This window comes from Castanea sativa, chromosome 12, assembly GCF_040712315.1.
Source record: "Castanea sativa cultivar Marrone di Chiusa Pesio chromosome 12, ASM4071231v1".
NCBI lineage: Eukaryota > Viridiplantae > Streptophyta > Magnoliopsida > Fagales > Fagaceae > Castanea > Castanea sativa.
The window spans coordinates 32587667-32598950 of NC_134024.1; the positions used below are offsets into that span (position 1 = coordinate 32587667).

The 11284-nt window shown below is 35.5% G+C and overlaps 1 protein-coding gene across 1 annotated transcript; it reads left to right on the top strand.

Moving 5' to 3' along the window:
- Nucleotides 1–3775: 3775 nt before the first annotated feature.
- On the top strand, nt 3776–5745 carry LOC142619988 (pathogenesis-related thaumatin-like protein 3.5). The gene is made up of 3 exons (XM_075793412.1): nt 3776–3879; nt 4171–4834; nt 5401–5745. The coding sequence occupies exons 1-3, from the start codon at nt 3819–3821 to the stop codon at nt 5540–5542; spliced, it is 867 nt and encodes a 288-aa protein (XP_075649527.1). The 5' UTR covers nt 3776–3818; the 3' UTR covers nt 5543–5745.
- Nucleotides 5746–11284: the final 5539 nt, after the last annotated feature.

The following is an 11284-nucleotide window of genomic DNA, read 5'->3' on the forward strand; positions in this document are numbered from 1 at the left end:
TCTCTCATATTTCATTTGTTTGTTGTGGTTTCGTCACAGATTGCCAAATGGGGAGGTTGTTAAGACATATGTGGAAATTGTTATGTACATATGTCATTTAGAATTGGACATCCTTTGACAAAACACATTTTACTTGTATTTGAGTAGATCTAGGATGGTTTAAATCTTCAAGCAACTTTGTGTTCAAGTCAAGAGTTAAAGCCATGCAAATCTATTCAAGAAACAAGTGAAGAATTGTTGTATTTTAAATCTCGACGGATAGCTTGACAGATTGAATCTATCGAGGTTTAAAAGAAGCTTTTTCCTCGAAACTCGACAGATACTTATCTATTGAAATTTACAAAAATCAGATTTCCAGATCTGTTTCACTCATATCCATGTATGTTTGTGTAGAGTTTCTTTTCTTACAACCTTAGACACATATAAGGATTATTTTAAGGGCCGTCAAAGGTGATGCAATTTGATACAAAGTGATTATTCACTCAAATTGTAACCTGAGACAATTTGCCCTAGTTCATCTTTCTCTTGAAGAAGCTGCTGCATTTGTATGTTGTAGGGTTTTGTAACTATGGAGCTTTTTGATTTTCATCGTGTGGATGAACTGAAGAACTTTGTAGCCAACATCCTTCTCAAGTTGGTATTAGTTATGCACTTGGATTTATGCAAATGAGTAAGCTGCATACTGGGATCCTCGCATCAATTGGTTAGTTACGTACTGAGAGCCGTACATTGAAAGGAGAGATTGTCACCACATTACAAGTCCAATTGTGTATTAGGGTAAGGATTCAACTGTAAGTTGGTATAAGATATTGAGATTCTTTTACTTGTAAGCACTTGTTTTGATAATAGTGGATTCTCGGGAATTGTGCCTTTAAATTTAGCCGATGGAGTTTTGCTTTGATGGTTTTCCCCATTCGTAAACAAATCACCCGTGTCAAATTTAATTTCCGCTGCATTTAGTTATTTGGTGATTTGTTTGTGCTATCATGCCTATTGCATGTAATTGAATCTAATTAATTTACTTGTCTAATTAATTGATTAATTTACCAAAGGGGTCAATACATTGTTGGCCTATCACACCATTAAAATATGAAAAAGAAAATGAAAGAGAGAGGCAGAAAGAAAGAGATTTACGGTCTTCTTGGCGGCCACCATGGTTGGGGTTTGGGTTTGAGGTTGAGAGTGTTGCTATAGTGAGACCAAGAGGGAGAGATGATGAAATAAATAAAAATAAAAAAGGAATAAAAAATAATAAAGAAATAATATTTAAATGAAGTTGTAAAAAAAATAGAAGTTTTGATGTTGGGTATATTATAAAGTGAGATGTTAAATGTTATAAAGTGGTTTTTTGAGATGCTAAATGCTAAAAATTTTAAACTCTTGATGTAAATGCTCTAAGGACTTAAGTGAAATATAAAATTTCCTAAGGGCCAAAATGAAACTACTCCCTAAAGATGTATACCAAAAGCATAAACTTTTGAAGGCCTACGTTTTTCTACATAATCATTATAACGTGTCATTTTTTTTCTTTCTGCATATTAGTTAAAAACAATTAGAAATCACTATTTTATTAGAAGAAAGTGTTTAATAGTAAACAATTCTAATTGAATTATCTTTGCTCTTTTCTAAACAAGGTCTAATTTTATTATGTTGCATATTTTCCACAAATTCTTTGATTTAACTATTCATTTTTGGATAAATACATAAATACTTTTCATTTCTAATTAATTTTCGATAAATGAAAATCCCAATTTCAAAACAATAAGCCAGAGTCACAGGACAGGATATTTCACTAAAAAGTTCACACATCCCTTTTTTTTTTTTTTTTGTTGTGTTGTGGACCTTGTGGTGGGTATAAGGGGTGTGGTTTTTTCAACGAAAAATTTAGTGCCGTAGCAAGGTTGTTTTATCTAAATTATTGCTTTATATAAAGAAGACCAAATCTAGGGAACAGTATTCCAAATGATCCATAAATCGAATAGTAAGCAAATGGTTCATAAATCGAATAGTAAGTTCTAACCCCTATCTTGCATGTGCAATTGTGGAAGAAGAAGAAGAAGAGTAAACTGGATACTAGCAACGGGACCAAGAAAGCCACTGAAAGGGTCAAAGGCTAATCATGGTATACTTGCAAGATCATCAGTCATGATTTCGGCTTGTTTGGATGGGGGATTAAAGCTATTCTCGACTTCACAGTTTCCATTTACAATTGTCTTGGCAATAGATGGGCTTGTCTGAACTAAACACCCAAGATTACGAGACACATGCCATTTACTCTACAGTTGGAACTAGTGTAAAACTTGGCCTGTATGAAGTCTACACAATATTTTTGGCCCAATGGCTTGACACTTCATGATCTATTTTGACCGTTAATATAATTTTTTATGCTTAAACCACAACCAGACATATCAATTATTATAAAAAAAAAGTTGTCCCTAAACTTATTTATCTTCAATTTTCAAAAATTAGCTACTGATAGCCTGATAGATGTTTGTTTGTTAGTTTGGCTTCTTCTTTTTTTTTTTTCTTTTTTTTTCTTTCTTTTCTTTTTTAAATTGAGTGAACTTCTGATTGAATTTGACGGGCCAAAATTGGAAGTTGTGTTGCTTCAAGGAATAAATTTTGGCATACAGCCGAAGTTTAATTAAGGATAAAAAGATTTATTCTTACTCGTTTGGTGGAGTATGATTGCATTTGGAGTTCCACGAACGATATATATAATCAAGATAAATTTAACTTTATGCGGAAACGAACCTTGAATTCATAAATTCAGTTGATTTGTGGAAAAGAGCAGTCCATGATCTTTTCATCTTCATTAATCTAGATGTAAAGATGTTTGCTTGTTTATACCCTTTTGATTTGCGTGAACATTTATTTATTTATTTTGTTGAAAGTTCCTAAAATTGGAAGTTTTGTTGCCTCAGGAATGATTTTTGGCATACAGCAGAAGTCCATTAATGTCAAACACAAAATAGATGGACCATGTTTGTTGCCCTCTATTTGTCTTTTAATTTGAATCCAGTAGTATCAATAACAATAAACAGACCATATCACATCAAGGTGGGAGTGACAGAAAAATTAGAGTGTAAAAAACCTACTAAAGTAGTTAGTAGTAAAAATTGGAGGACAGTAAGGTATTGCAAACAATTGTAATATCATTAGCCACTGATTTCTAATCAAATTTCTCATGAAAGAGACACCTTTCAATTTTCCAAATTGTGAGAGACCGCTGGAAATTGCAAAATGAGGTGCACATAAATATAGTTCAAGAAATATGGGCGGAGATATGAGGTATACATGAAGTTTCCTTTACTTTCAATGCCTTCAGATGAGACCATTAAGTGACGATGTGGCTTTATAACTTTGATCTTTGTTTAATCGAGTTTGATGATTATTTTGAGTGTGACTGTGTGTATGTTACTTGAGATGTGTATCTCTCTACTACGTAGGGAAGCTAATTGTATAGAAATTAATAGCAAATTACTTGTTGCTAGCAACAACGAACAAAGTGTAAAACTTCAAAAGGCATACTTTCTTAATATATATATTCATGGGGCGGTTGAAGGTGATTTGAAAGCCAAAAATTCTATCGAGAAAAGAATGGAACCTGAATAAACTTGGATTAAAGGCTTAGGAAAAGAATAATCCACTCTTTTGCCAAAAAGCTTTCCCAGAATAGATTAGTTCTTTAAATTATTATCCCTCGCTCCTTCCACACGTATTCTTCACCACCTTTTGCTTTAAATCTACCCCCACCGTTTACACCTCTATTCCTACACCTTAATTCTCTACCAATAGATAGCAAAGGAGAGGAAGACATGGCATTTCACAATAATGTACTTCCACCAATTCTTTTGGTTCTAATTCTAATTTCATCGGGTACTTAATCTCTTCATTGCCTTTGTTTTTCTCTTTTATCAATGTATAAATATAATCATGATTAGCCTTGTCTTATGTATAATAGCTATTGCTAGGACAGAGATTATAATCTCTTTCTTGAACACTAGTCAGCTATTCATAAATGTTTAGTAAACATTTTTTTCCCTGACTCACTCTAAGATAACAAGGAAATTTTTTTTCTTTAGGGAACATTTTGCAACGTAGATTTAATTTGTTAATTTCTTTCATCTTCAAATTGGGCTGCAATTTTAATTTTATTTGGATGGGCAGGAGCCAAAATGTGCGAGTCTGCACGAGTTTTCACCATAATAAACGATTGCAAAGAGACAATATGGCCAGCAGTTACCCCTGGGGAGAACTTTAATGGTGGTGGATTTACATTAAAACCTAAGCAATCTGTAGTCTTCACTGCCCCGGTTAGCTGGTCGGGCCGGATTTGGGGTCGAACAGGTTGTAACTTTGACAAGAATGGTAATGGGTCATGCCAGACTGGGGACTGTGGCAATTCTTTCAAGTGTGCAGCCTCAGGAAAGACACCAGCTTCACTTGCCGAATTTACCCTTGCATCACCTGATTTTTATGATGTTAGCCTTGTGGATGGTTTTAACTTGCCAGTAGTTGTTACACCCATAAATGGGAAGGGAAATTGTAGCATTGCTGGTTGTGATTCAGATTTGAATCCTAGTTGCCCGTCCGAGCTATCCGTCAAGTCCAATGGCAAAGTTGTAGGTTGTAGAAGTGCATGTGATGTGTTTAACACGGACGAGTATTGTTGTAGAGGGCTGTATGGGAACCCTAGGGTATGTCAACCAACCTATTATTCCAAGAAGTTCAAGGAGGCATGCCCTGTGGCATATAGTTATGCATATGATGATCCCACCAGTGTATTTACGTGCACAGGGACTGATTATGTGGTCGCTTTCTGCTCATCCAGGTAATGTATTGGATCAACAATTATGCTGTTTTTTGAACCTACATTGTATATATTTTGATGAATATTTGTTATGTTTCATACTAAAATATCAAGGAATAAGCCCCTAATGGTAACAAGGGGAATCACTGTTTTAAGTGATGCACTGCTTCTATAAGAAGGAAATCAGTTTCAAGCCTTTATTAACTAAAATGCTTACTTCTCCTATACATCATTAACTAGAAAACAAATTTCTCATACTAATAGTTCAAAATTTTCAAGATTTTTGTTAAATTTGAATTGAAGTCACAAATTACATGTTCCACATTGGTGATAGTAATAGAGTATAAGCATCTTTGCCGAGGAAAATGTATTTAAGCATTGGTGAAACATGGGAGCTAGTTTTACGAGGTTAGAAACTACTAATCAACTACTACAACTTCCATGAATATCAAGAAAAAGAAAATGCAGTACGTACTTCGGCAACATACAAAAATCACATTTAATCAATGTTGTTGCAATCTATATATGCCCAACTTTGATACTCTGCTATCAGGTACTGAACAAGTCTCTCTTGTTGTGTACTTCAGGAAGCAACCAGTGTGCACCTATCATAACAACAAGCTCATCTGCAACACCAATGGATCAAAAGGTTTAAAATCATTGATTGGAAGATGGTGGGGTCTGTTGCTTGCATCAATGTTGATGGTTAATTTGTGGACTATCAGTTAAAAGCTTTCTTTTTGGTTTTTTTTGGTTTTTTTTTTTTTGTGTGTGTGTGTGTGTGTGTGTGTGGAGGGTTTGGGTTTACACTATTGGACCTGGGATCTTTAACAGAAAGTGTCCAAAAAGGCTGTAAATATGATACAAGTTTATTAATTTATTTGTTATTTAATCTAGAAAAGAAAATAATGAATCACTTTTACTGGTTCTAATGTGAAGGCATTTTAGATGTTTACCTTTTCCTTTTTCTCCCCTTTATGCACTAGTTTTGCTACAATTGTTGGCTCATTCTGTAAAATTCAAATAAAATATGCTGGTAACTAGAATGTAATTTAGAATGAAAAATAACAAGGTTCTGATCGCATTGTTTAACAATTTTTATGAATTTTATTTGAGTGGGTTAGGAATTGCCTGACTTGAGAGGACTATATATCACAATAAATACAGAAAAATAACAAGTAAAGAAAATCACACTTGAGATAATAAAAACTTGAAGGAATATTTGTTATCTAGTATCTTTAGTTACCCTTCCTTAGGACTACCCGTTCATCATCCATTCCTGTAAAATCTCAAAAAACTTCCATACTTTGAGCAAGAGATAAAACAGCCGAGGATATTGCAAACCAAAACCTTAAGCACATTTTTTAATTGTATAAACGGTCATCATGGAGGATGCACTTCTAAAGCTCCAACATCAGAGAAAATTTTCTTGGGTCTTGCCCTCGTTAATGCAGTTGCACACACTCAAATTCAAGACTTCTTTCTGGCTTGGCACTGATAGGCCCAACAAATGTCATTGTCTAGATGAGCCCATCAAGTACCATCATCCACCTAGACCCAGCATGGACGATGGTAGAAGTGTCATAAAGAGGAACATTCAATGCCTCAGACGGTTACGAATCAGCCAAGAAGATCGTTGGAGACCCATCAAAACCCACATTGAATGAGCCCAGAGGCGTTACAAAAGAGGCACTTATGCCACCATAAATAGGGTACAACGGCTAGAAGAAAAGGGGATATATATATATATATATATATATGTGATACACTTTAGAACTAAAGAAGGTACATACACATGCTGAAACACTGATACTTTCTTTATTTACTCTAGCTCTCATAAGCCCTCTCTACCAATTCCATTCACTGACTTTACCATCAGAGACTCCGTAGCCGGCACCACACCGGTGACCGCTCAAAGAAGATTCCATCCTTAACCTTGCAGGTACAAAGACGAAGCCTGTGCTGACCTATCTGGACGAACCTACTTGACTGATGAGCTCGGTATCATCAGTTTGGCGCCGTCTGTGGGAAGACAATTTCTTACTTAGGTTCAAAAGCGTAGTTCCATTCAACTCTAAGGTCCAAATGGAGTCCGGCACGCCTCAAGATTCTACAACACTAGCCCTGCAAACCCAAACACTCACAGCTAGCGTAGAGGAACTCACAAGGCAGAACTAGGAGATGAGATTGCAGCTTCAGCAAGAAGATTATCGTTCCAAGACCAACCATAATGTTGATGGAGACAGCCAAAGTAGGAATGACCATCGACGACCAAATACCCCTAAGGGAGTGAACTCAGAACTCCTCAGGGAAATGAGAAGGGAGATGGATGAGCTGAGAAGTGCAATAAGGGAGAAAACAGATTGGAACTTAGACAGGATGGTTAGGAGGACGAACTCGCCCTTTACAACAAGGGTCCTAGAATGCCTAATGCCTTCGAAATTTCGTCTCCCACAGCTCGACCCATTTGACAGTCTGAAAAATCTGCTAGACCACCTCAACACCTTCAAGACAACTCTAAGTCTTCAACAACTCCCAGATGAGATATTGTGCCATTCCTTTCCCACCACTCTCAAGGGAGTAGCATGTGAGTGGTTCAGTAGGCTATCAACATCGCCCATCAATAGCTTCAAGCAATTGGGCAATTTTTTTTACACCATTTCGTTAGTGGACAACGCCCAAAAAGGCCGACAAACCATTGCTCACCATCATGCAAAGGGAAAAGGAGACCCTGAGGTCATATGTAAAGCGTTTCACCAGAGAAACCTTGGAGGTAGATTAAGCAGATGACAAAATGCAGCTGACGGACCTTCAAGGCTGGATTGAAGTCTAGAGAGTTCATGGTCGCACTCGCAAAAAGCCCTTCTCAGACGATGGCGAAAATGCTGTTGAAAGCGCAAAAGTATATGAACGCCGAAGATGCCCTAGTAGCAATAAGGGTAGAGGAGAAGCCTAGGGAGAGGGAAGGAAAGGGAGAAGACCGGAGGGGACGTAAAAGTGAAAGAGGAGACCATCAGGGTACCAATGGAAATAAGTGAAAGGACAATAAAACCCCTCGGACGGTAAAATTTACCCCTTTGATTATACCTGTTGACAAAATTTTGACGCAGATTAAGGACGAACATTACCTTAAATGGCCAAGGCCACTACACTCATCATCTAATGTGCCTGACAAGAAGAAATACTGCCATTTCCATAAGGACCACGACCATTGCACTAAAGATTGCTGATGAGAATGCAAAATGTCATATTTTTTCCCTTAATGTTTAGTATTTTGTACTTATTTGGTGCCCAAATATACACATTATTATTATATTTTGATTTAGGATGCAAATGGAGGCATTAAGTGCAAAACGTAGCTAATTGGGCGATTTTGGACAACTTTAATATTGCTTCGTAATCTGGGCATAACTCTCTCATCCGAGCTTCGATTGAGATTATTCAAGTTGCTCTAGAACGCCAAGACAAAGCTCTAGAACTTTCAGTTTTTGAGGTTTGAGAGATATGGGCCGCATCAAGGTTGAAATCGGGCTTGAAGTTGCTGCACCTGCACTGTTGACGTTCTGGAACATTCCTTAGCATGCAATTCTAATACGCAGATCTAATTGGGTTTATTTTCAGAAGCTTCCAGATCTGATGCACGAAAATTCTAGCTGAAAAACACCACTTTCCTAGTTATATTAGGACTTTGTTTTATTTTTAATATTTTTCCTTAATTAGTCAGATTTAGATATTATTATTTAGAATATTTTTAGGAGATTTTGTAGGCTTGGGAAAGGGGAAATTAATGTGTAAAAGAGGGGAGGAGAAATCAGATTTCACACACGCCTCTCTCTCCCCTCTTCTCTAATCTTCTCCTTTGAATTTTTGTCATGGCCCTGCGTGGCTAAAACTTTTATACTTGGTCGAAGGAAACAGAAGCCTCAGAATCAATAAAACTGTGACATCTAATTTTTTTTTATTGTTCAATTTTATGCTTTGAGTATCTGATGTTCTTCTGTACCTATTTTATGATTGTCTCATTTAATTACTAGGAGACTTGCTAGTTTATTATTCGTTGCAATCTACTGCTAGGTTAAATATCAAATTTGTAATTGTTTGATCCCTCTAATTTGTGAAGCAACCAAGATTTAATGATTTGCTGCGTTAGAAATTATTAGATCTTAGGAAGAACACTCGACTGAATTAAATACAACCGCTTGTGCTTGTGTTGTTTAGTTTCAACGATCTCTCTAATTCTTAAAGCTGCTACTAAATTAAACCTTTAGCGCTTGTCTTGGGTTGTTTAGTGGTTAGGGTTGATTAGATCACTTGTTTTCTAATTAACCGCGACTAAGGAGAGATAGGAAAATAGTTCCAACGGTGAATATTCAAAGTGTGAATTGATATATACTATTAGGATGTGTGCCCTTAAATCCTATTGTATGATGCTATGTATGATATTATGTTTGACATTATGTATGACTTAATATTGTGGTTAATAAATTTGTTTTATTATTATCTAAAAAATAATGGCAACATGAATATTGAGACATTATCATATAGTCCATGAGATGCATTGTATGTGATTTATGTGATTTAGTCACAGAAGATGTAAATCACAAGTTCCTTGTAAACTCAAAATGTAGTTTGTAGTCAATGATGAAATTGGGCATTTCATTTGTAAAGACTATAACATATCAACTAAGATGATTTGTCTTGATCATGAAAATGAAGATTTCTAGTTGGTATGTTGATATATTTTAAGAGTTAAAACATATTGAACTAGACCGCTGTGAGATTTATTATTCTCCTAACGACTGTCAAATGAATAATAAACTCACGACTTATATTTGCATGAACTTTAAATCCTGAAAGAATAATGGACTTGATCATGAGCTGTAGGTTGTTTTGATATATCAGGAGTGAGATCAAAAGTAACGGTCAAAACCTCAGTATGTTGGACAACCACATTTAGTGTTGATGGAACATATATTCTCAAGATGGAATTCAGAGTCTCTTAGCGGAGATATAAAATATTCCCTTGAGATAAGTGAAGGAAAAATTCTGGTTTTGTATCTCATACAAAACACATAGCGGAAGCAACGAACAAGGATCTATTTCATTCATGATTGATAACGTGCACAATGTAAATTTCAGAATCCTAGAACAAGATAGCGTACCTTGGTGTGGAGAAATTCAAAACAAAGATTAGAAGCACTTGGGAACACTTTTAATCTTCACTCCAATTCCACTTTACGCCCAAGATGTGTGGTCTCTCAATCAGTTCTTCAAAGGGAGAATGAAAGTGTGTCTCACACTCTCTCACACACCGTTTCTTTTTTCTTTTCTAATCTCATCTAATAAAAATTCTGTATGTTTCTCCCTTTATAACTAACTGATTATCTAATTGGGCTGGCCTATTGGGCCTTTCCAATTGGGCTTTAGTGTGTGGCTTGGAGTGGGACCAAAAGGGACCAATAAGACACTAGCTCCAATGGGCCTTGGGCTTTTCCGTCAACTCTTGACAAATCCAAAGTTACCATTAATTATATTTAATACCACTATATAAATATAATTGCACTCTAGGCCTTATTAATAAATTATATCCCAAGACTTTATTAAACACGTAACCCCTTCATAAAATATTCGTAGTAACACAAAGTCATAAACGTAGACTGCCACTTTGTAAATTACTACATCTTATCCTTGAGTACCCGGTTTAATTCTTTAAAGTTATTCATTATATATTTATGAAATCCAATTTCATAAATATATACTTTAGTAATTTCTTACTAAAGTGGTTAGGCCTAACTCTCTGAATAACTGAAACCATTAAACTTATCTCAAGGGAATATTTTATATCTCCATCAAGAGACTATGAATTCCATATTGAGAATATGTGTTCCATCAACACTAAATGTGGCTGCCCAATATACTGAGGTTTTGACCGTCACTTCAGATCTCACTCCTGATATGTCAAAACAACCTACACTTCATGATCAGGTCCATTATTCTCTCAGGATTAAGAGTTCATGCAAATAGAAGTCGTGAGATTTATTATTCATTTGACAGTCGTTAGAAGAATAATAAATCTCACAACGGTCCTGTTCAATATGTTTTAACTCTTAAAACATATCAACATATCAACTAGAAGCTTCCACTTCCATGATCAAGACAAATCATCTTAGTTGACACGTTATAGTCTTCGCAGATGAAATGCCCAATTTCATCACCGACTACGAACTATTATTTCTAAGTTTACAAAGAACTTGTGATTTACATCTTCTGTGACTTTTCACATAAATCACATACAATGCATCTCATGGACTATATGATAATGTCCCATATTCATGTTACCATTATTTTGGATAATAACAAAATAACTTTATTAAACATAATATTAAGTCATACATCATGTCATACATCATGTCATACATAATGTCATACATAATATCATACATAGCATCATACAATAGGATTTAAGGGCAC